Source organism: Trichomycterus rosablanca, chromosome 1, assembly GCF_030014385.1.
Source record: "Trichomycterus rosablanca isolate fTriRos1 chromosome 1, fTriRos1.hap1, whole genome shotgun sequence".
Classification (NCBI taxonomy): Eukaryota; Metazoa; Chordata; class Actinopteri; order Siluriformes; family Trichomycteridae; genus Trichomycterus; species Trichomycterus rosablanca.
The window spans coordinates 84770467-84794086 of NC_085988.1; the positions used below are offsets into that span (position 1 = coordinate 84770467).

Below are 23620 nucleotides of genomic sequence, written 5' to 3' on the forward strand. Positions count from 1 at the left end.
CTCCAGGAACTCCGGTTTCCTCCCACAAGTCCAAAGACGAGCAATGAGTGAATTCCGAGTGAATCAGACCCACTGCAACCCTGACCAGGATAAAGTCCCCATCTCTATGCAGTACCAGTGATCGACCAGCAGAGGTTGTAACTGCAGCAGTTATGAAGAAACCCTGTAGTCCCGCCCCTTACAGTCACACAGCCAATCACGTGTCTGTGTAGGCGCACAGCCAGCCAATCAAAGCTCGTTTCTGATTGACCTCAGTCCACACTGTATACATAAGGGTTTCTGATCCGATTGAGATTGAGTCATATCCAGTTCCTGAGTGTGAATCCGCTGTCGATCGAACAACCCATGATCTGATCACCACATGCCCCCTCTGACCAATCGTGTCCAATCCGCACCCGCTTTTTATCACCTGTGACGCTAAGCTACATGTGACCACCAATCCCCCTTACCCTTGAGCAAGACCCTTAACCCTCTCAGCTCCAGGAGCGCCTAGTGGTAAAGGTACTGGACTAGTAATTGAAAGGTCTTTGGTTCAAGCCCCACTGCTCTGATTACTAGTCTAGTACCTCAACCGCTAGGCCACAACTACCATATAGAGTAGAATAGGAAGCCGTTATTTGTCATAGACACGTATACACGTGGGCAGTACAACAAAATTCTGTTTTTTACATATCCCTTGATTAGCCATTGTACACAGAGGGTTAAGGGCCTTGCTTAAGGGCCCAACAGTGGCTGCATTTTAGAACTGGGGTTCTGGGATTCAAGCTTGGATTCAAACTCTCAACCAAAGCCAATAACACACACCCGGGTAACCAGCTCATCTCGAAACAATTGACAACCCAAAGCTCTACCAGTGTCCCACGACTAAATGTGTTTGTGTGGACGATTGGCCAGGTCTGCGTCTCTGCCGAGTTCCAACAGGCCACAGTGGTGCGCTAACATGTTAGACAGCTGCGCCACATGATCGCACTATTAGGGTGCATGCTCAGCTTGTGCAGTAAAATGGCATCAGCATGTGAATCTGAGCTGAACCTGCAGCAGTGTGGAATAAGGTGCAGATCCAGGGTTACAGCTCCACATGTATCTGTGTTTATCTGGATTCTCCTCCCTGTTTCACTTTTAAACTTGTGTTACAGCTCCAGCTTCTGAGAAACGCTGAGAATCAGAATCAGCTTCTCCCAGAGTCTAAAACGCTTCTGGTTCAAAATAAAGCTTAACGTGGTTTAATGTAGTAAAAGAAGGAGACAGGAGCACTAAACTTCTCTTCATTATTACTGCTCATAAGAGAACTACAGACAGAACATGATAGAGAACTACAGACAGAACCTGATAAAGAACTACAGACGGAACCTGATAGAGAACTACAGACAAAACCTGATAGAAAACTACAGACAGAACATGATAAAGAACTACAGACAGAACCTGATACAGAACTACAGACAGAACATGATAAAGAACTACAGACAGAACCTGATACAGAACTACAGACAGAACCTGATACAGAACTACAGACAGAACCTGACAGACAAGTACAGACAGAACCTGACAGAGAACTACAGACATAACATGATAGAGAACTACAGACAGAACGTGATAGAGAACTACAGAAATAACATGATAGAGAACTACAGAAAGAACATGATAAAGAACTACAGACAGAACCTGGACCTGAACATCAATTAAAATCTAATCCTGATACAGACAGAACATGATAGAGAACTACAGACAGAACATGATAGAGAACTACAGACAGAACATGATAGAGAACTACAGAAAGAACATGATAGAGAACTACAGAAAGAACATGAGAACTACAGAAAGAACATGAGAACTACAGAAAGAACATGATAGAGAACTACAGAAAGAACATGAGAACTACAGAAAGAACATGATAGAGAACTACAGAAAGAACATGAGAACTACAGAAAGAACATGATAGAGAACTACAGACAGAACATGATAGAGAACTACAGACAGAACATGATAGAGAACTACAGAAAGAACGTGATAGAGAACTACAGAAAGAACATGATAGAGAACTACAGACAGAACATGATAAAGAACTACAGACAGAATGTGATAGAGACTTACAGACAGAACCTGATAGACAACTACAGACAGAACCTGGACCTGAACATCAATTAAAATCTAATCCTGATACAGACAGAACATTATAGAGAACTACAGACGGAACCTGATAGAGAACTACAGAAAGAACATGATAGAGAACTTTTACCACCTCATATCAAACAGTTTGTCTCATTGGGGGAGCTTTGAAAAGGTCAGTGAACAGCGGGTGAATACGCCCTCAGTCTCATTATGAACTGAAACGTAGCTTTTGTTTCTATTACCGCCTCGTTCTGCTAGTGTGTGAACGCTGGTGTGAGATAAATGTAACCCAGCGGGTTTAATCAGGACGTCTGGTGTCCATTTAACACCGAATCAGCACCTCATGCGGCGGCGCTCATGCTCGAAACCTGCTTCATTAGCCGAGCCAGATCCAACCGAGTCAGAAATCGTGCTGCTTTTACCATCCAATTACACACACACACACACACACACACACACACACACACACACACACACACACTGCCTGGCCGGGCCAGATGTTTCGCTGTGACCTGGCAGCAGCCGACCGTCCGTCTGAATTCTGTAAACAGCCTGAAAATGCGCTGAAGCGAAACCGGTTCTGCTGTGTGTTATTCCGAAGCTAATAACACACGCCCGGGCTAGCAGGCTCATCTGGAAACCGAGCGCCCTGCCAAAAAGGCTCGGCGGGTGCTCTGGCCGGTGCGCCCATCCTCCAGCCGAAAAACACCGAGCCAATTACAGAGCGGCTCTAATTAAAAATCCTCCAGACCGTTCGAGCGGATCGGCTGAAACGGCGGCGGAACCGAAGCTCCGAGGCAATTTAAATAAATGTCTACGTGACGTCTCTCTTCTCATCCTGCGTCTGATCCGGACCTTTACAAATTTGGACTTATTGGCGGCCCCGTGCGCCCCGAGCAGGACCTCTAATTGGCTCGGTAGCTGACCGGTTACTGAGGCTCAGGAAAGTGAGGAAACAGTCGGCGTGTCCATTATCCACACCGACCGAACCGGCTACAACTTACAATCATAAAACTTCAGCTTCTGACTTTATTAAGAATGAATTTATTCTGCATTTTAAAGAAAACACAGTCGCAGTTACATCATCCTATCCTACATCCCCGAGAAGAGGGCGTGTCTAAATACTTAAGATCCCTTAAAATGCTCCTACTGAGGCGCCTTAATTCTGAGTGATAATCTGACTGAATAACGAGGGAGCGTTACAGGAAACTAAGGACAGAACATAATAGAAAACTACAGACAGAGAACTACAGACAGAACATGATAGAGAACTACAGACAGAACATAATAGAAAACTACAGACAGAGAACTACAGACAGAACATGATAGAGAACTACAGACAGAACATAATAGAAAACTACAGACAGAGAACTACAGACAGAACCAGATAGAGAACCAGACAGAGAAAAAACTACTGACAAAACCGGGACCTGATTATTAGTCTACAATGGACCAGATAGAGAACTACAGACAGAAACTTCAGACAGAATGTGATAGAGAACTACAGACAAAACATGATAAAGAACTACAGACAGAACCTGAACTTGATTATTAGTGTAAATCTAAACCTGATTAAAAAACTACTGACAAAACCGGGACCTGATTATTAGTCTAAAATGAACCAGATAGAGAACTACAGACAGAAACTTCAGAGAGACCGTGATAGAGAACAACAGACAGAAACTTCAGACAGAACGTGATAGAAAACTACTGACAGAAACTTCAAACAGAACATGATAGAGAACTACAGACAGAAACTTCAAACAGAACATGATAGAGAACTACTGACAGAAACTTAAAAAAGAACATGATAGAGAACTACAGACAGAGCATGATAGAGAACTACAGACAGAACATGATAGAGAACTACAAACAGAACATGACAGAGAACTACAAACAGAACATGATAGAGAACTACAAACAGAACATGATAGAGAACTACAGACAGAAACTTTTAAAAAAAGAACATGATAGAGAACTACAGACAGAACATGATAGAGAACTACAGACAGAACATGATAGAGAACTACAGACAGAAACTTCAAACAGAACATGATAGAGAACTACAGACAGAAACTTCAAACAGAACATGATAGAGAACTACAGACAGAACATGATAGAAAACTACAGACAGAAACTTCAAACAGAACATGATAGAGAACTACAGACAGAACATGATAGAAAACTACTGACAGAAACTTCAAACAGAACATGATAGAGAACTACAGACAGAAACTTCAAACAGAACATGATAGAGAAGTACAGACAGAAACTTTTTAAAAGAGAACATGAGAGAACTACAGACAGAGCATGATAGAGAACTACAGACAGAACATGATAGAGAACTACAAACAGAACATGATAGAGAACTACAGACAGAAACTTCAAACAGAACATGATAGAGAACTACAGACAGAAACTTCAAACAGAACATGATAGAGAACTACAGACAGAACATGATAGAGAACTACAGACAGAAACTTCAAACAGAACATGATAGAGAACTACAGACAGAAACTTCAAACAGAACATGATAGAGAACTACAGACAGAACATGATAGAAAACTACTGACAGAAACTTCAAACAGAACATGATAGAGAACTACAGACAGAAACTTTTAAAAAAAGAACATGAGAGAACTACAGACAGAGCATGATAGAGAACTACAGACAGAACATGATAGAGAACTACAAACAGAACATGATAGAGAACTTCAAACAGAACATGATAGAGAACTACAGACAGATCATGATAGAGAACTACAGACAGAACATGATAGAGAACTACAGACAGAACATGATAGAGAACTTCAAACAGAACATGATAGAGAACTACAGACAGATCATGATAGAGAACTACAGACAGAACATGATAGAGAACTTCAAACAAAACATGATAGAGAACTACAGACAGAACATGATAGAAAACTACAGACAGAACCTGATAGAGAAGCTAAGAAGCTGAAATCAGCTAAAATAGTTACAAAATAAAATGCCCCCCGTACATGGTTAAGCCTGGTTTGTTCTGTAGGGTTCTAAACTCATTTACACACTCGTTCACTAGATCACTACCTGATTATAGGTCAGCAGCAGGGGCAGAGTAATCGAGGTGCTTTTTAGAACACAGCCTCTGTACACACATGTACATTACAGTTGGCACCAGGTGGCGCACTAGAGACAAATCTGATCTGCACTATGTGTAGTTACATCCAAACATGGCGTCCAGTAAAGCTGAGAGTGATGATCTGAGATCACACACAGCCTGGTACAAGGAGCGAGGGAGGGAGGCCAGACTGGCACCAGAACTGTAACTCTGATTAATAATGCCAGCGTGGTGCCAGTATTACCATCTGCACCCAATTATACCGACACAGGGGATTAGAGCCTGAAACTGAACTACAGACAGAACGTGGAGATCAGAAGAGGTCTAAAACCAGACCACATACAATAACCACACTCAGAATAAAGAGGGTAGAGAACTACAGACAGACCCTGATAGACAACCACAGACAGACCCTGATAGAGAACCACAGACAGACCCTGATAGAGAACTACAGACAGACCCTGATAGACAACCACAGACAGACCCTGATAGAGAACTACAGACAGAACATGATGGAGAACTACAGACAGACCCTGATAGACAACCACAGACAGACCCTGATAGAGAACTACAGACAGAACATGATAGAGAACTACAGACAGAACATAATAGAAAACTACAGACAGAGAACTACAGACAGAACATGATAGAGAACTACAGACAGAACATAATAGAAAACTACAGACAGAGAACTACAGACAGAACCAGATAGAGAACCAGACAGAGAAAAAACTACTGACAAAACCGGGACCTGATTATTAGTCTACAATGGACCAGATAGAGAACTACAGACAGAAACTTCAGACAGAATGTGATAGAGAACTACAGACAAAACATGATAAAGAACTACAGACAGAACCTGAACTTGATTATTAGTGTAAATCTAAACCTGATTAAAAAACTACTGACAAAACCGGGACCTGATTATTAGTCTAAAATGAACCAGATAGAGAACTACAGACAGAAACTTCAGAGAGACCGTGATAGAGAACAACAGACAGAAACTTCAGACAGAACGTGATAGAAAACTACTGACAGAAACTTCAAACAGAACATGATAGAGAACTACAGACAGAAACTTCAAACAGAACATGATAGAGAACTACTGACAGAAACTTAAAAAAGAACATGATAGAGAACTACAGACAGAGCATGATAGAGAACTACAGACAGAACATGATAGAGAACTACAAACAGAACATGACAGAGAACTACAAACAGAACATGATAGAGAACTACAAACAGAACATGATAGAGAACTACAGACAGAAACTTTTAAAAAAAGAACATGATAGAGAACTACAGACAGAACATGATAGAGAACTACAGACAGAACATGATAGAGAACTACAGACAGAAACTTCAAACAGAACATGATAGAGAACTACAGACAGAAACTTCAAACAGAACATGATAGAGAACTACAGACAGAAACTTCAAACAGAACATGATAGAGAACTACAGACAGAAACTTCAAACAGAACATGATAGAGAACTACAGACAGAACATGATAGAGAACTACAGACAGAAACTTCAAACAGAACATGATAGAGAACTACAGACAGAAACTTCAAACAGAACATGATAGAGAACTACAGACAGAACATGATAGAAAACTACTGACAGAAACTTCAAACAGAACATGATAGAGAACTACAGACAGAAACTTCAAACAGAACATGATAGAGAACTACAGACAGAAACTTTTAAAAAGAGAACATGAGAGAACTACAGACAGAGCATGATAGAGAACTACAGACAGAACATGATAGAGAACTACAAACAGAACATGATAGAGAACTACAGACAGAAACTTCAAACAGAACATGATAGAGAACTACAGACAGAAACTTCAAACAGAACATGATAGAGAACTACAGACAGAACATGATAGAAAACTACTGACAGAAACTTCAAACAGAACATGATAGAGAACTACAGACAGAAACTTTTAAAAAAAGAACATGAGAGAACTACAGACAGAGCATGATAGAGAACTACAGACAGAACATGATAGAGAACTACAAACAGAACATGATAGAGAACTACAGACAGAACATGATAGAGAACTACAGACAGAACATGATAGAGAACTTCAAACAAAACATGATAGAGAACTACAGACAGAAACTTCAAACAGAACATGATAGAGAACTACAGACAGAACATGATAGAGAACTTCAAACAGAACATGATAGAGAACTACAGACAGAACATGATAGAAAACTACAGACAGAACCTGATAGAGAAGCTAAGAAGCTGAAATCAGCTAAAATAGTTACAAAATAAAATGCCCCCCGTACATGGTTAAGCCTGGTTTGTTCTGTAGGGTTCTAAACTCATTTACACACTCGTTCACTAGATCACTACCTGATTATAGGTCAGCAGCAGGGGCAGAGTAATCGAGGTGCTTTTTAGAACACAGCCTCTGTACACACATGTACATTACAGTTGGCACCAGGTGGCGCACTAGAGACAAATCTGATCTGCACTATGTGTAGTTACATCCAAACATGGCGTCCAGTAAAGCTGAGAGTGATGATCTGAGATCACACACAGCCTGGTACAAGGAGCGAGGGAGGGAGGCCAGACTGGCACCAGAACTGTAACTCTGATTAATAATGCCAGCGTGGTGCCAGTATTACCATCTGCACCCAATTATACCGACACAGGGGATTAGAGCCTGAAACTGAACTACAGACAGAACGTGGAGATCAGAAGAGGTCTAAAACCAGACCACATACAATAACCACACTCAGAATAAAGAGGGTAGAGAACTACAGACAGACCCTGATAGACAACCACAGACAGACCCTGATAGAGAACCACAGACAGACCCTGATAGAGAACTACAGACAGACCCTGATAGACAACCACAGACAGACCCTGATAGAGAACTACAGACAGAACATGATGGAGAACTACAGACAGACCCTGATAGACAACTATAGACAGGCCCTGATAGAGAACTAAAGACAGAACATGATAGAGAACTACAGACAGAGCATGATAGAAAACTACAGTTCTCCTAAGGGAGAACTACAGAAAGAACCTGATAAAGAACTACAGACAGAACCTGATAGAAAACTATAGACAGAACATGATAGAGAACTACAGACAGAACATGATACAGAACTACAGACAGAACCTGATACAGAACTACAGACAGAACCTGAACATCAATTAAAATCTCATCCTGATAGAGAACTACAGACAGAACATGGACCCGAGCATCACTCTAAATCCAAACCTGATGAAAAAAAACACAGACAGAACCTGACAGAGAACTATAAACAGAATATAAAGCTGAGCCTAATAAAGAACTACAGACCAAACCTGGACATGCTTATTAGTCTGAAATGGACCTGGTAGAGAACTACAGACAGAACATGATAAAGAACTACAGACAGAACTTCATCCTGGACATCAATCTAAATCTAAACCTGGTAGAGAACTACAGACAGAATCTGGACCTGAACAGAGAACTTTAGTCTGTTGTACCAAAAACTACAGACACTATTATATTTCTGCTGGTGGTGAGGTTGGCAGAGTTTGTGTCTGGGTTTGATCTAGAGTCTGAAGCCAACACTTCCTGCTTCAGGCTCCTGACCCACATTGACCCGGATCAGACTAAACCTAAACACTGAGTGAATGATTCTCCGTCTGTTCCTCACTTCTGGGTTCTTCAGCGTGGGCACCAGCATCATGACCGCGTTCCTCGGCGTGTGTTGACCTTCTCAGTCCATCTGTGGGATCTGATCCTCAGACAGACAAGACGTTACACGTTCCAGTCTGTTAGCATGACACGTCTGAGCCGCGGACATATGCTAGGATAATGCTAGCGCCTCGCTACAATCTGTCGGCGCTAACCTGAGAATCAGAGAGAGAGGTGGGAAGAGAACATCTCACCAGCGTTTCCTACAGCTGATGTTTACAGTGAGGAGCTCGCAGGATTTTTCAGTCTCTCCGGATAATTGCGACCGCAAGCGGCCGTCGCAATATTGGCAATTTTGTCCAATCATTTCATCATTAGCTGGGTGCGCGTCGATTAGCGGAGATGATTTCTGGATGAGTCTCGCCACTTGAGTCTCAGCATTAGATAATGAACTGGTTCCTTTTATTAAGCTTCTTATTTGTGATCATTTTATTTTCATTATTTTTATACACAAACACTGGTTTCAGAAAAGTTGGGACACTTTGGGACAAAATGTAATAAAAACAAGAATGCGCTGGTGCTTCACTGCGTCTGAATCTTGGCTGTGCTATCCACACAGACATAAATGACTGTGTCACTGCTGTAATTGTTGGCTGGTTGAGGCGCTGCACAGAGGCGGTGAATAACGGAGAGCAGTGCGTGACTTTTTGCAGGTGAAAAGAAGCAATTGGCTACTGCACACATGTCTGTGGTGGTGGTGGTGGGCTGTTAGGTACGACCCTTCTTGATCAGGGTTTGAATCTGCAGTGATAGAGGAGAAACAACTGGGGAATTGGATATGACTAGATTGTGTTTAAGGCTTTATAAAGACAAAAATACACGAGTCAGAATCCTACAGACCCGAAGAAATGAGTCAGTCTAAAAGACTTGAATAAACGAGTCAGAGTCCTACAGACCAGAAGAAATGAGTCAGTCTTAAAGACTCAAATAAACAAGTCAGGGTCCTACAGACCAGAAAAAAAAGAGTCAGAGTCCTAAACACTAGGATAAATGAGTCAGAGTCCTAAAGACTAGGATAAATGCGTCAGAGTCCTAAACACAAGGACAAACGAGTCAAAGTCCTCAACACTAGGATAAACGAGTCAGAGTCCTACACACTAGGATAAACGAGTCAGAGTCCTAAACACTAGGATAACTGAGTCAGAGTCCTAAACACTAGGATAAACGAGTCAAAGTTTGAAAGACCAGGATAAACGACTCAGAGTCCTAAACACTAAGATAAATGAGTCAGAGTCCTAAAGACTAGGATAAACGAGTCAGAGTCCCAAAGACCAGAATAAACGAGTCAGTCCTAAAGACCAGGAAAAATGAGTCAAAGTCCTAAAGACTAGGATAAATGAGTCAGAGTCCTAGTGACCAGAATAAACGAGTCAGAGTACTGAAGACCAGAATACACGAGTCAGTCCTAAACACTAGAACAAACTAGTCAGAATCCTACAGACCAGAAAAAATGAGTCAGTCTTAAAGACTCAAATACTGTAAATGAGTCAGAGTCATACAGATTGATCCTGGTGATCATCTGAGGAGCTTCCTGCGCTGTTTGACTTTAATGCATCGTAATGCATCGTAGGGCGACTCACCTCCCGGGGACCGTCTCCACGTAAACCAATAAAGCTGTCTGGTGAATATAAATAACCGCCGTCTAGTGTGTGTGTGTGTGTGTGTGTGTGTGTGTGTGTGTGTGGGACAGTTATGAAGTACTACATGGCAGCCTGGTCTAAATCACGACTCCACCAGCGTGTGACACCCCGAGCATTCAGACAAAGACAGAGGATCAGAGTAAAAACGGGCGTGGCTATTAAAGAGACAGAGAAGCCACGTCATCACCTCACTACTGTACATCATCACCCCACTGCTGTACATCATCACCCCACTACTGTACATCATCACCCCACTGCTGTACATCATCACCTCACTGCTGTACATCATCACCCCACTGCTGTACATCATCACCTCACTGCTGTACATCATCACCCCACTGCTGTACATCATCACCTCACTGCTCTACATCATCACCCCACTGCTGTACATCATCACCCCACTGCTGTACATCATCACCCCACTGCTGTACATCATCACCCCACTGCTGTACATCATCACCCCACATCATCACCTCACTGCTGTACATCATCACCTCACTGCTCTACATCATCACCCCACTGCTGTACATCATCACCTCACTGCTCTACATCATCACCCCACTGCTGTACATCATCACCTCACTGCTCTACATCATCACCTCACTGCTGTACATCATCACCTCACTACTGTACATCATCACCTCACTACTGTACATCATCACCCCACTGCTGTACATCATCACCCCACTGCTGTACATCATCACCCCACTGCTGTACATCATCACCCCACTGCTGTACCCCACTACTGTACATCATCACCTCACTGCTGTACATCATCACCTCACTGCTGTACATCATCACCTGACTGCTGTACATCATCACCTCACTGCTGTACATCATCACCCCACTGGCATATAAATGGCACCCTGGCACTCACCTCTCTCTCTCTGTACGAGCAGCGTAGCCTCCGCCCCCACGGCGCACTCCTTCAGCAGGTCCACCACGTGGGAGTGTGAGAGCGTGAGCGCCGGCCGCTGGTTGATCTCCACGATCAGGTCTCCCTCACACAGACTCGGGCATCGCTGAGGCTCCAGCACCTGCTTCACCCGCTGCCCTCCGTCGCTGTCCGCCACGGTGAACCCGAATCCGTCCGCGCCCTTGGCTATGGTCACGGCGATGAGCTCTGCCCCCGACGACGCTACGGACACGCCGTCGTCCATGAAGTGCGCGGTGCGGCTCAGGTACTCCATGTAGGTGTCGTAGGCGGCGCAGCCGCGCCCGTTGAGCAGCAGGGGGCCCAGAGGGCCGAGCAGGGCGTTTCCGGATTCCTCGGCGTCGTAGGGTAAGGGGTAACCTCGGCAGAGCGCCAGCGTCACGCTCTGCCCGATGGGAACCGACTGGAACAGCTTGACTACGTCGGCGTGGGTGGTGCCGAGGACGCAGACGTCGTTTATGTACACGATCACGTCGCCTGGAGGAGAGAACGACACGCCCGGAGTAAATGTTTAATATAACAACACAATTCCATTTAAATACAGAAATATCATATAGCCAAAAGTATGAGGACACTGATTCAACTTCGTGGATATGTGGACACTTTTTTAGTGTTTGATTTGGTGCTATCGGCCGGTCAGGTGTCTACATACAGACATGATTGGCTATTGCTCTTGCTGTCCGGGGTGTGTTACTAAACTGTGCTTAGTGATTCTGGGGAAGCCAGACCCCCCGTGATCCTGACCAGGATAAAGCTGAGGTAAAGAGTCACTTTTTGTCCTCCGTGGGCCTCTTGTTGCTCTGTAATGTCACATACTAAAGTGCTAAACGCTGTAACGAGTGATTCTGCACTGGCGCTTCTATTCACCTACCGATCCTGGAACTCAGGACGTGTTTCTGTATCGTTCTTAATGAGGTGCTGATTAGGAGAGGACGGGGCGCTACAGGAACCCGACTGGAGCGTTATCGACCCTCTCTGAATACAGAACCAATAAAGATAACAATAATAACTGCACTGAAATGCTCATTATTATGTAAATGAGGGGAGACTGAAGTGTGTGTGTGTGTGTGTGTAGTGTGTGAGAGTGTGTGTGTGTGTGTGAGGTGTGTGTGAGTGTGTGTGGTGTGTGTGTGAGTGTGTGTGTAGTGTGTGAGAGTGTGTGTGAGTGTTTCATCAAGAACATTGTGATTTAATATGGAGCATCTTCATTCACAATACTCATATTAATCAACAGGTCTCGTCCCAAATCACAGGTCTTATTCCAATTAACAGGTCTCGTCCCAAATCACAGGTCTTATTCCAATTAACAGGTCTCGTCCCAAATTACAGGTCTTATCTCAATCTACAGTTTTTTCCAAAATCACAGGTCTCGTCCCAAATCACAGGTCTTATTCCAATTAACAGGTCTCGTCCCAAATAACAGGTCTCGTAAATCACTGGTGATATCTAAATTTACAAGTCTTGTCCCAATTTACAGGTCTTGTCTCAATGTACAGGTCTCGTCCCAAATCACAGGTTTCATCTCAATGTACAGATCTCGTCCCAAATCACAGGTCTCATCTCAATTTACAGATCTCGTCCCAAAACACAGGTCTTATCCCAATTTACAGGTCTCGTCCCAAATCACAGGTCTCATCCCAATTAACAGGTCTCGTCCCAATTAACAGGTCTCGTCCCAATTTACAGGTCTTATCCCAATTTACAGGTATCGTCCCAAATCACAGGTCTTATCCCAATTTACAGGTCTCGTCCCAAATCACAGGTCTTTTCTCAATTTATAGGTCTCGTCCCAATTTACAGGTCTCGTCCCAAATCACAGGTCTTATCCCAATTAACAGGTCTCGTCCCAATTTACAGGTCTCGTCCCAAATCCCAGATCTCATCTCAATTTACAGGTCTCGTCCCAAATCACAGGTCTTATCCCAATTTACAGGTCTCATCCCATTTACAGGTCTCGTCCCAATTTACAGGTCTCGTCCCAAATCACAGGTCTTATCTTAATTTTCAGGTCTCGTCCCAAATCACAGGTCTTATCTTAATTTACAGGTCTCGTCCCAAATCACAGGTCATATCTTAATTTACAGGTCTCGTCCCAAATTACAGGTCTCATAAATCGCAGGTCTCATCCCGAATCACAGGTCTTGTTTCAATTTACAGGTCTCGTCCCAAATCACAGGTCTTGTAAATCCCAGGTCTCGTCCCAAATTACAGGTCTCATAAATCACAGGTCTCACAGGTCTCATCCCGAATCACAGGTCTTGTTTCAATTTACAGGTCTCGTCCCAAATCACAGGTCTTGTTTCAATTTACAGGTCTCGTCCCAAATCACAGGTCTTGTAAATCACAGGTCTCATCCCGAATCACAGGTCTTGTTCCAATTTACAGGTCTCGTCCCAAATCACAGGTCTTGTAAATCCCAGGTCTCGTCCCAAATTACAGGTCTCATAAATCACAGGTCTCACAGGTCTCATCCCGAATCACAGGTCTTGTTTCAATTTACAGGTCTCGTCCCAAATCACAGGTCTTGTTTCAATTTACAGGTCTCGTCCCAAATCACAGGTCTCGTCCCAATTTACAGGTATCGTCCCAAATCACAGGTCTTGTAAATCACAAGTCTTACCTAAATTTACAGGTCTTGTTCCAATTTACAGGTCTCATCCCAAATCACAGGTCTTACCTAAATTTACAGGTCTTATCCCAATTTCCAGGTCTCGTCCCAAAACACAGGTCTCATAAATCACAGGTCTTGTCCCGAATCATAGGTCTCGTCCCAATTTACAGGTATCGTCCCAAATCACAGGTCTCGTAAATCACAGGTCTCGTCCCAAATCCCAAGTCTTATTTCGATCATCAGATCTCGCCTTAATCAACAGGTCTAAGGCCAGTCTTTAGATCTCATCCCAACTGTCAGGTCCTTTTCTAATCCTCAGCTCTTCTCCCAGTCATCAGGTCTCATCAAATCCACAAGTCTCAACCCAATCCAGAGGTCTTGGCCCAACTGTCAGGTCCCATCAGAAATGACAAGTCTCATACCAAGCTACAGGTCTGATCCTAATCCACAGGTCTGATCCTAATCTACAGGAGGGGTTTTGATTTGGGTGGGAGGGGTTTTGGTTTAGATGGGAGGGGTTTTGGTTTATATGGGAGCGGTTTTGGTTTAGATGGGAGGGGTTTTGGTTTAGATGGGAGGGGTTTTAGGGAGAAAATATTATTAAAATGAATAAAGTCACGTCTCCACTACAGCTCGTCATTAATCAGTGCAGCTCTGAATCTGCAGAACCTGCCAGGGTGTGTTTAACTAACTAAACATGGACTAAACACACACACACACACACACACACACCAAATAAATCATTCAATTCCACAGGGAATCATTTGGATTCGTTAGAGCAGATACACACGTTCTGTCTCTGTGTGTAATTTAGCTTCCAGTTCAGGTCCACCTTCATCCATCATTCCTTCTGCTTCAGCCCGACTCGAACACGCCAAAACGGCACCGAGAGCACGGCGGCGGAAACACGCTTCATACTGCAAATATTTAAAGAGCTCCGTTTGGGAACATGAGTCCCGGCTGATGGTTTTACAGAAGAGAAAATAAACCAGGACGTTTAATCACTTTATTCCAGATCACAGAGGGAAGGTGGTTCAGCTGAAAGCATTCTTATACAGATTCTGGTCAAAACGAGTGGATGCTGTAATTCATCCACAAATTTTACAAATCTGATGCTGTAACACTCTCCAAAAATTTAGGACGGGGGCATGTTCCCCCCGTGTTCCATCAGCGTTCCTGTTAATGAGACTTTTTAATGGTTACAGTTTTGCGAGTGGATTTTTCTCCATTCTCGCTCAGGTTGCATTTTTTGAAGCAGCGGTGGACTGTGTCAAGTCAAAAACTGTTTTCTGAAGTACTCCCGAGCCCATGTGGATATATTTATCACAGCAGCGTGACGGTTTCTCACAAAGTACCATCTGATGGCCAAGCAGTGATGTCCAGCATTGCTCTAGACCTGATTGGGGGGTCAGACGGAGTAAAAAATACACAACCACGGGGTCACAGACTCTCTAGTAATAAAAGAAATAAAACTATAACAGAGCTCCTGATTACTAACAATTCTACTTCCTGTTTATCTGAGTGATCAATGATCTATCGTCCACAGTGTCGTGTATACTCATCCTAACGAGAAGATTATTATACTTCTTTTAATTAAACATACCCACTGTGTAACTGGGGAACGTTAATGTAGGTGTGACGTTGGGGGAAAAGAAGACGGTGAGAGTTTTAGATTCGTTTTATGTGAGAGCGACACCTAGAGGTCAAACAGTTCCAGCTGTTTTTTACTGATGTATAGCAGGATGACTTTAATTTTTTTTTCTAAAATACCTCACAAGCTGTTTTAAAATGGAAATGCGAGCTGTAGTTTGGACACCCCTGGTCACCAACCTTTTCGAAACAGAGGGCTACTTGTAGGACACAAACATCCTGAATACCATAACATTGCATGGTTCACTTTTAATGATAATATTATGATTAATAATAATAATAATAATAATAAATATTCATATATGTGAAGGGACTGTCTGATCACATGTTAATCATTCCTCATAATAATTATTAACAATGACTTACCATGGCAGGAAACACACATACAGTGTATCACAAAAGTGAGTACACCCCTCACATTTCTGCAGATATTTAAGTATATCTTTTCATGGGACAACACTGACAAAATGACACTTTGACACAATGAAAAGTAGTCTGTGTGCAGCTTATATAACAGTGTAAATTTACTCTTCCCTCAAAATAACTCAATATACAGCCATTAATGTCTAAACCACCGGCAACAAAAGTGAGTACACCCCTAAGAGACTACACCCCTAAATGTCCAAATTGAGCACTGCTTGTCATTTTCCCTCCAAAATGTCATGTGATTTGTTAGTGTTACTAGGTCTCAGGTGTGCATAGGGAGCAGGTGTGTTCAATTTAGTAGTACAGCTCTCACACTCTCTCATACTGGTCACTGAAAGTTCCAACATGGCACCTCATGGCAAAGAACTCTCTGAGGATCTTAAAAGACGAATTGTTGCGCTACATGAAGATGGCCAAGGCTACAAGAAGATTGCCAACACCCTGAAACTGAGCTGCAGCACAGTGGCCAAGATTATCCAGCGTTTTAAAAGAGCAGGGTCCACTCAGAACAGACCTCGCGTTGGTCGTCCAAAGAAGCTGAGTGCACGTGCTCAGCGTCACATCCAACTGCTGTCTTTGAAAGATAGGTGCAGGAGTGCTGTCAGCATTGCTGCAGAGATTGAAAAGGTGGGGGGTCAGCCTGTCAGTGCTCAGACCATACGCCGCACACTACATCAAATTGGTCTGCATGGCTGTCACCCCAGAAGGAAGCCTCTTCTGAAGTCTCTACACAAGAAAGCCTGCAAACAGTTTGCTGAAGACATGTCAACAAAGGACATGGATTACTGGAACCATGTCCTATGGTCTGATGAGACCAAGATTAATTTGTTTGGTTCAGATGGTCTCAAGCATGTGTGGCGGCAATCAGGTGAGGAGTACAAAGATAAGTGCGTCATGCCTACAGTCAAGCATGGTGGTGGGAATGCCATGGTCTGGGGCTGCATGAGTGCAGCAGGTGTTGGGGAGTTACATTTCATTGAGGGACACATGAACTCCAATATGTACTGTGAAATACTGAAGCAGAGCATGATCCCCTCCCTCCGGAAACTGGGTCGCAGGGCAGTGTTCCAGCATGATAATGACCCCAAACACACCTCTAAGACGACCACTGCTTTACTGAAGAGGCTGAGGGTAAAGGTGATGGACTGGCCAAGCATGTCTCCAGACCTAAACCCAATAGAACATCTTTGGGGCATCCTCAAGCGGAAGGTGGAGGAGCGCAAAGTCTCGAATATCCGCCAGCTCCGTGATGTCGTCATGGAGGAGTGGAAAAGCATTCCAGTGGCAACCTGTGAAGCTCTGGTAAACTCCATGCCCAGGAAAGTTAAGGCAGTTCTGGGAAATAATGGTGGCCACACAAAATATTGACACTTCAGGAACTTTCACTAAGGGGTGTACTCACTTTTGTTGCCGGTGGTTTAGACATTAATGGCTGTATATTGAGTTATTTTGAGGGAAGAATACATTTACACTGTTATATAAGCTGCACACAGACTACTTTTCATTGTGTCAAAGTGTCATTTTGTCAGTGTTGTCCCGTGAAAAGATATACTTAAATATCTGCAGAAATGTGAGGGGTGTACTCACTTTTGTGATACACTGTATATTTAAACATGTAACATTATTTATTTCTGTTAATCTTAATCTGTTTCAATATTAGAAAGTCAGTCGTTACATCTCTGATATTTTTGTAATTATCTTGCTTGACAGTTTTGTATAAATGAGCACTTCTGTAGCATTTTTAAGGAAATCATTAAGTCACATCTTCCAATCATGTCCCGTTTGTACTGATCACTTCCTTTGTAATGTTTTAGAACAAATCATGAACCCTGTTCCATGTTTGTACAAATTATCAGTTAAGTAATATTTTTTCAAAAGCTACGATTTAAATGGACGTTTTTGTGACACGTACTGACTGAAGCCTCTCTTCACATTGTGCCGCTCTCTGCCGTCGCCCCACGAATGAAACACACACTTTTCCTTCCAATCACTGTGAAAATATTACGTTTATTTCTCTTTTCTGACATATGTTTATTATTATTTTTTCAGGGTAAAACCCGCATCTCGCTCCCCATCGGAGCTGCGCATGCGTAGCTTGCTTGTCTAAGCGTTAAGCGCATGATATAAAACTCCGCTCATATAAACATCAAACGTTTTTGTTTTTAAAATGTTATATTCACTATTGTCATTTTCAAATCTACATCAATGCAGGTGTTATTGATTAAAAAAGAAACACAATTTTTAGACGGAGCTCTATAGTCACTAGTGCTATTTTAGAACATGCCCTGCGGGCGACTCACGTGGTCCCTGTGGGCGACCAGGTGCCCGCGGGCACCGGGTTGGTGACCCCTGGTCTAGACGGACTGAGAGTTCTCTGGATGATCTAAATCTTTCCATCATATCATGTGCAGTAGATGGTAAAAGACCAAAATGAGTTGGCACAACGTGAATTTGGCACAAAGTGGTGAGCTTGCAAAGAGAGTCATTAATGAGAACTTTACCAGTCAAATACAAGATCTAGTTCTTATGTTTATTGAATTTTACAAAATGTCCCATTTTATCTAAAAAGGGGTCTAAAATTCTGCTGGTTCTAGTGAAGGATCTCCTCTGATCCTGGAGTCTCTCTGTAGGAACCATCACCCCTCAGTCTGGCTTTAGAAACACTTGAGACACCCAGAATTCGGAGAGCAGAAGGAGGTGCGCAGTGCCGACTGTCATAAACAGGCATGAATGCCGCTTGTTTTCAGGCTCGGCTTCCCATGACGCATCTAATGAGCTCGGTAAGCAGCTAGTGAGCTCATGAACTGAACGAGTGACCAGAGGATCAACGGAAACGGAAGCTGGTGATGATGGTGCAGGAGATGAAAGCACATGAAAATCAGCAGTTTGGGGATGGACCAGCCCGTTCAGTCTGATGAGGGTTTGTCGGGTTACAGAAGGCCTGGCTCACAGTCAGGGTTCCAATTTATTGCAAAGGGGTTCAACAGGGTTGAGGTCAGCAACTGTGACTGAAACACGTGAATCCAATAATTAGAAGTGGTGTCCCAATACTTTTGTCCATATAGTGTATTTTGGAAAGACACACCCAGTGGTGGTAAAGACACACTCTCAGTGTGTGTGTGTGTGTGTGTGTGTGTACATGCGTACCTGTAGCCATCTTGCCGTCCTGTGCAGCAGGCCCGTCCGGAATCACGCTCTTGACCTGCAGGAACTCGTCTGGCTCGTCGCCGCCGATGATGGTGAAGCCGAATCCCATGGTGCTCTTCTGGAGTGAGGTGGAGAGGAACCGGCCCTTCAGCTGGGTGGGGTCTCGGGTGAACAGAGCCTTCTCTGCACGCACACACACACACACACACACACATGGAGAGGATGTAGAACCTCTGAGAACCTCTATTAATAAATCTTTAGCAACTGCTTGATCCTGGTCATGGTCATGGTGGGTCCGGTATTGCTCATGTATCTGCAGTGACGAGTACTGAACGAGGGCTCAGCATGGATGTCGTGCATGAGGGGATTGGACATGTCTAAAAAGAACATGCTTTAGATGTACGCTTACTAAGAGAGAGCGCTGATGTACCTCTGTATAGAGCCGGCAGGGGGAGAGAGGAGAGACCCTGACTTTGCATCTGCTGCTGAAGCTGCATTCTCCTCTTGGCCTCTTGAACCGGGTTCTCGAACTGAGTTCTCCTGTTAATGTGACTACAGAGAGAGAGAGAGAGAGAGAGAGAGAGAGAGACAAAGAGAGAGAGAGACAGAGACAGAGAGAGAGAGAGAGAGAGAGAGCGAGACAGAGAGAGAGAGAGACAGAGGTTGAGTTCTGATGGGTTCTGACTAGGGATGTAACGATGCCCCACAAGACAGTTAAAAATCGATTCACATGTGCCACGATTCTAATCAGTTTACATGTAAAATGAATCAATGTTCACTTTAAATAGCAGAGGGCGCTGGCGCTGTTCACCTCGCCCGGTTGGCGTCACTACAGCGTTGCCAGGTTCGGAATTTTCCAGCCAAATGTATTTATGTGAGGATAAATAAGGAGGGCAGAGGGCGCTGGCGCTATTCACCTTGCCTGGTTGGACTTGTGGAACATGGAAACTCCACACAGAAAGGACCCTGATTGCCTGGCTGGGGAATCGAACCCAGGACCTTCTTCTGTGAGGCACCACTGTGCCACCTTACATTGTTTTTAGGGTGTCATGGGGGGGGGGGGGGGGGGGGGCAAATCCCTTCACTGTCCCTTCACAGGAACTTTAAATGAGAATGAATGAGAAGAGATCACGCACTGACCCGGTCTGAGTTCTAATTCCTTCCATCAGCCGGACAGGTTAACTCTGATAAATGGCCTCGAACCCGAGGCCTGGTGCAGGGGCGTGACGCGGAGCTGTGGGCAGCGCGAGGCGCTCTGACTAATTAAACGCCGTTTAATGACCTTCTGAAGGACTCCGGTGGGGTTTCGGTTCTCTGACAGGTTCACCAGGAGAAATCCAATTAGGGCCGAGAGGAAGTGAGACTCACTCGGGTCGGCCTGTCTTATTAAAACCTCGGACGAGACGAGAACTCGTTCCCAGACTTCCGGAACGTTCCCTGGTGCCGTGCACACACGATGTGCCGTGGAACCGTCCGCTGGACAGGGCCAAGCGGTCGACAGAGACGAGGGAGAGCCGGACGGAGAATCACAGAGACTCCTACTGTCCGTCTGAGGCGCTGACTGGAGGGGTGGAGGAACACCGAGAGTGTAGTGTGCTCTCTCTAAAAATCCACCGCTGTCTGGTAAAAAGAAGTGGCCTGCACGCTCAGGTTTAACATTATTTAGAATTGAGGAGTATGCAGTCTAAGCAATTGACGGTTAAGGGCCTCGCTCAAGGACCCAACAGCAGAAACCTGGCAGTAGTGGGGCTTGAACCAGCAACCTTCTGCTACTAGTCCAGTACCTTAACAGCTAGGCTACCAGGTTTTGAAGGTGGTGTGTGCCAAATTATAAGCACTGACCGTGTGCTTGTTCTAGAGTCTAGAACGCAGCAGTAGGTGCTGGAAGATGGGTGTCACCGTCCACAGTCAAGCAAGCTCTAAACCAGAGCAGAACCAGAGCAGATCAAACAGAGAACCAGAGCAGAACCAGATCAGAACCAGAGCATTACAAGATCAAAACCAGAACAGAACCAGATAAAAACCAGATCAGAACCAGATCAAAACCAGAACAGAACCAGATAAAACCAGAACAGAACCAGATAAAAACCAGAACAGAACCAGATAAAAACCAGAACAGAACCAGATAAAAACCAGATCAGAACCAGATCAAAACCAGAACAGAACCAGATCAAAACCAGATCAGAACCAGATCAAAACCAGAACAGAACCAGATCAAAACCAGAACAGAACCAGATCAAAACCAGAACAGAACCAGATAAAAACCAGAACAGAACCAGATAAAAACCAGAACAGAACCAGATAAAAACCAGATCAGGTTTGAAGGTTAGAAGGTTTGGAAGTTAGAAGGTTTGGAGGTTTGAAGGTTTAGAGGTTAGAAGGTTTAGAGGTTAGAAGGTTTAGAGGTTAGAAGGTTTAGGGGTTAGAAGGTTTAGAGGTTAGAAGGTTTAGAGGTTAGAAGGTTTAGAGGTTAGAAGGTTTAGAGGTCAGAAGGTTTAGGGGTTAGAAGGTTTAGGGGTTAGAAGGTTTAGAGGTTAGAAGGTTTAGGGGTTAGAAGGTTTAGAGGTTAGAAGGTTTAGAGGTTAGAAGGTTTAGGGGTTAGAAGGTTTAGAGGTCAGAAGGTTTAGAGGTTAGAAGGTTTAGAGGTTAGAAGGTTTAGGGGTTAGAAGGTTTGGAGGTTAGAAGGTTTAGAGGTTAGAAGGTTTAGGGGTTAGAAGGTCAGAAGGTTTAGGGGTTAGAAGGTTTAGGGGTTAGAAGGTTTAGAGGTTAGAAGGTTTAGGGGTTAGAAGGTTTAGAGGTTAGAAGGTTTAGAGGTTAGAAGGTTTAGGGGTTAGAAGGTTTAGAGGTTAGAAGGTTTGGAGGTTTGGGTTTGGAAGTTTAGAGGTTAGAAGGTTTAGAGCAGGGGTATTCAACTAAAATTTAAAGGGGTCCAGTTAGAGAAAATTTATTGAAGCAAAGGTCCGGAATGTTTAACTATATATATATATATATACAGTATATATATAATGTAAATATATTGATATTTACATTTACATTTTCAGCTTTTATCCAAAGCGACTTACACAATGAGCAGAACACGATGAGCAATTGAGTGTTAAGGGCCTTGCTCAGGGACCCAACAGTGGCAACTTGGTGGTGGTGGGCCTTGAACCGGCAACCTTCTGTTTATTAGTCCAGTACCTTAAACACTATAACATATATACAATATAGTATAATGTAGCCTAGTAGTTGTATCAACATCTGCATGTTATCAATAACTGTCAAATCAAATGTCTGTTTATTTATTAGGATTATAACGTCATGTTTTACACTGTGGTTACATTCATGACAGGATCAGTAGTTACTCATTACACAAGATTCATCAGGTCACAAGGTTATATCAATCACAGTCATGGACAATTTAGTATCTCCAATACACCTCACTTGCATGTTTTTGGACTGTGGGAGGAAACCGGAGCACCGAAGGAAACCCATGCGGACACAGGGAGAACATGCACACACAGAGAGGACCCGGACCGCCCCACCTCATAAAACCTTTCTCTTATCAAATTAAGAGAAAATAAAAATAAATTGTGCTCCAGTGGGAAGTAAGAACAGAGATGAGTCTCTCCATCACGGATTAAATGCTGTATTTTCGCTGTACACGTTTCTTTTTTGGAGAGCGCCATTTGTCTCCTGTCTCACTCGTCTTTTTCTCAACTTTCTCCTGCACAGTTGTCTGTATCTCTCCCTTCGTTTTTTCTACATTCGCTATCTTTCTTTTTCTTTCCACCATCTTTTCACATGTAACTCGCCTCTAATTCTCTCACCTGTCCGCACTGCAGTCGCAGTGTTTACCGGCTGGAATGCACAGACTTGATTGGCTGAGTGGTGTCACGTGATTGGTTCTCATCCGCTAAACCGCTACCGTAAAGACTACAAAAGCTGCGCCGGTTACAATAGAAGCGCTCCGTCAGGTTTCAAATCCTAACTTTCTGTTTTGGCTGTAGGTCCGGGTCCGTATGGGACAGCTTCTGGGTCCGGACCCGGACCGCGGTCCGCCTGTTAGTGACCTCTGGTTTAGAGGTTTGAAGGTTTGGAGGTTTAGAGGTTCGAAGGTTTAGGGGTTCGAAGGTTTGGAGGTTTAGAAGGTTAGAAGGTTTGGAGGTTTAGAGGTTTAGAGGTTAGAAGGTTTAGAGGTTTAAAGGTTAGAAGGTTTAGAGGTTTAAAGGTTTGGAGGTTTAGAGGTTCGAAGGTTTAGGGGTTCGAAGGTTTGGAGGTTTGGAGGTTTAGAAGGTTAGAAGG

The 23620-nt window shown here is 43.8% G+C and overlaps 1 protein-coding gene across 5 annotated transcripts in view; it reads right to left on the minus strand.

Moving 5' to 3' along the window:
• The window catches only part of magi2a (membrane associated guanylate kinase, WW and PDZ domain containing 2a), a 123615-nt gene that overhangs the window by 34928 nt on the left and 65067 nt on the right, over positions 1–23620 (minus strand). For all 5 annotated transcript variants that reach the window (XM_062996943.1, XM_062996935.1, XM_062996928.1 and 2 more), the window contains 3 exons: positions 19767–19888; positions 19337–19519; positions 11446–11979 (listed from right to left, as the gene is read on the minus strand). In XM_062996943.1, coding sequence (XP_062853013.1) covers positions 11446–11979; positions 19337–19519; positions 19767–19888 — 839 coding nt within the window. The remainder of the gene's footprint in view (positions 1–11445; positions 11980–19336; positions 19520–19766; positions 19889–23620) is intronic.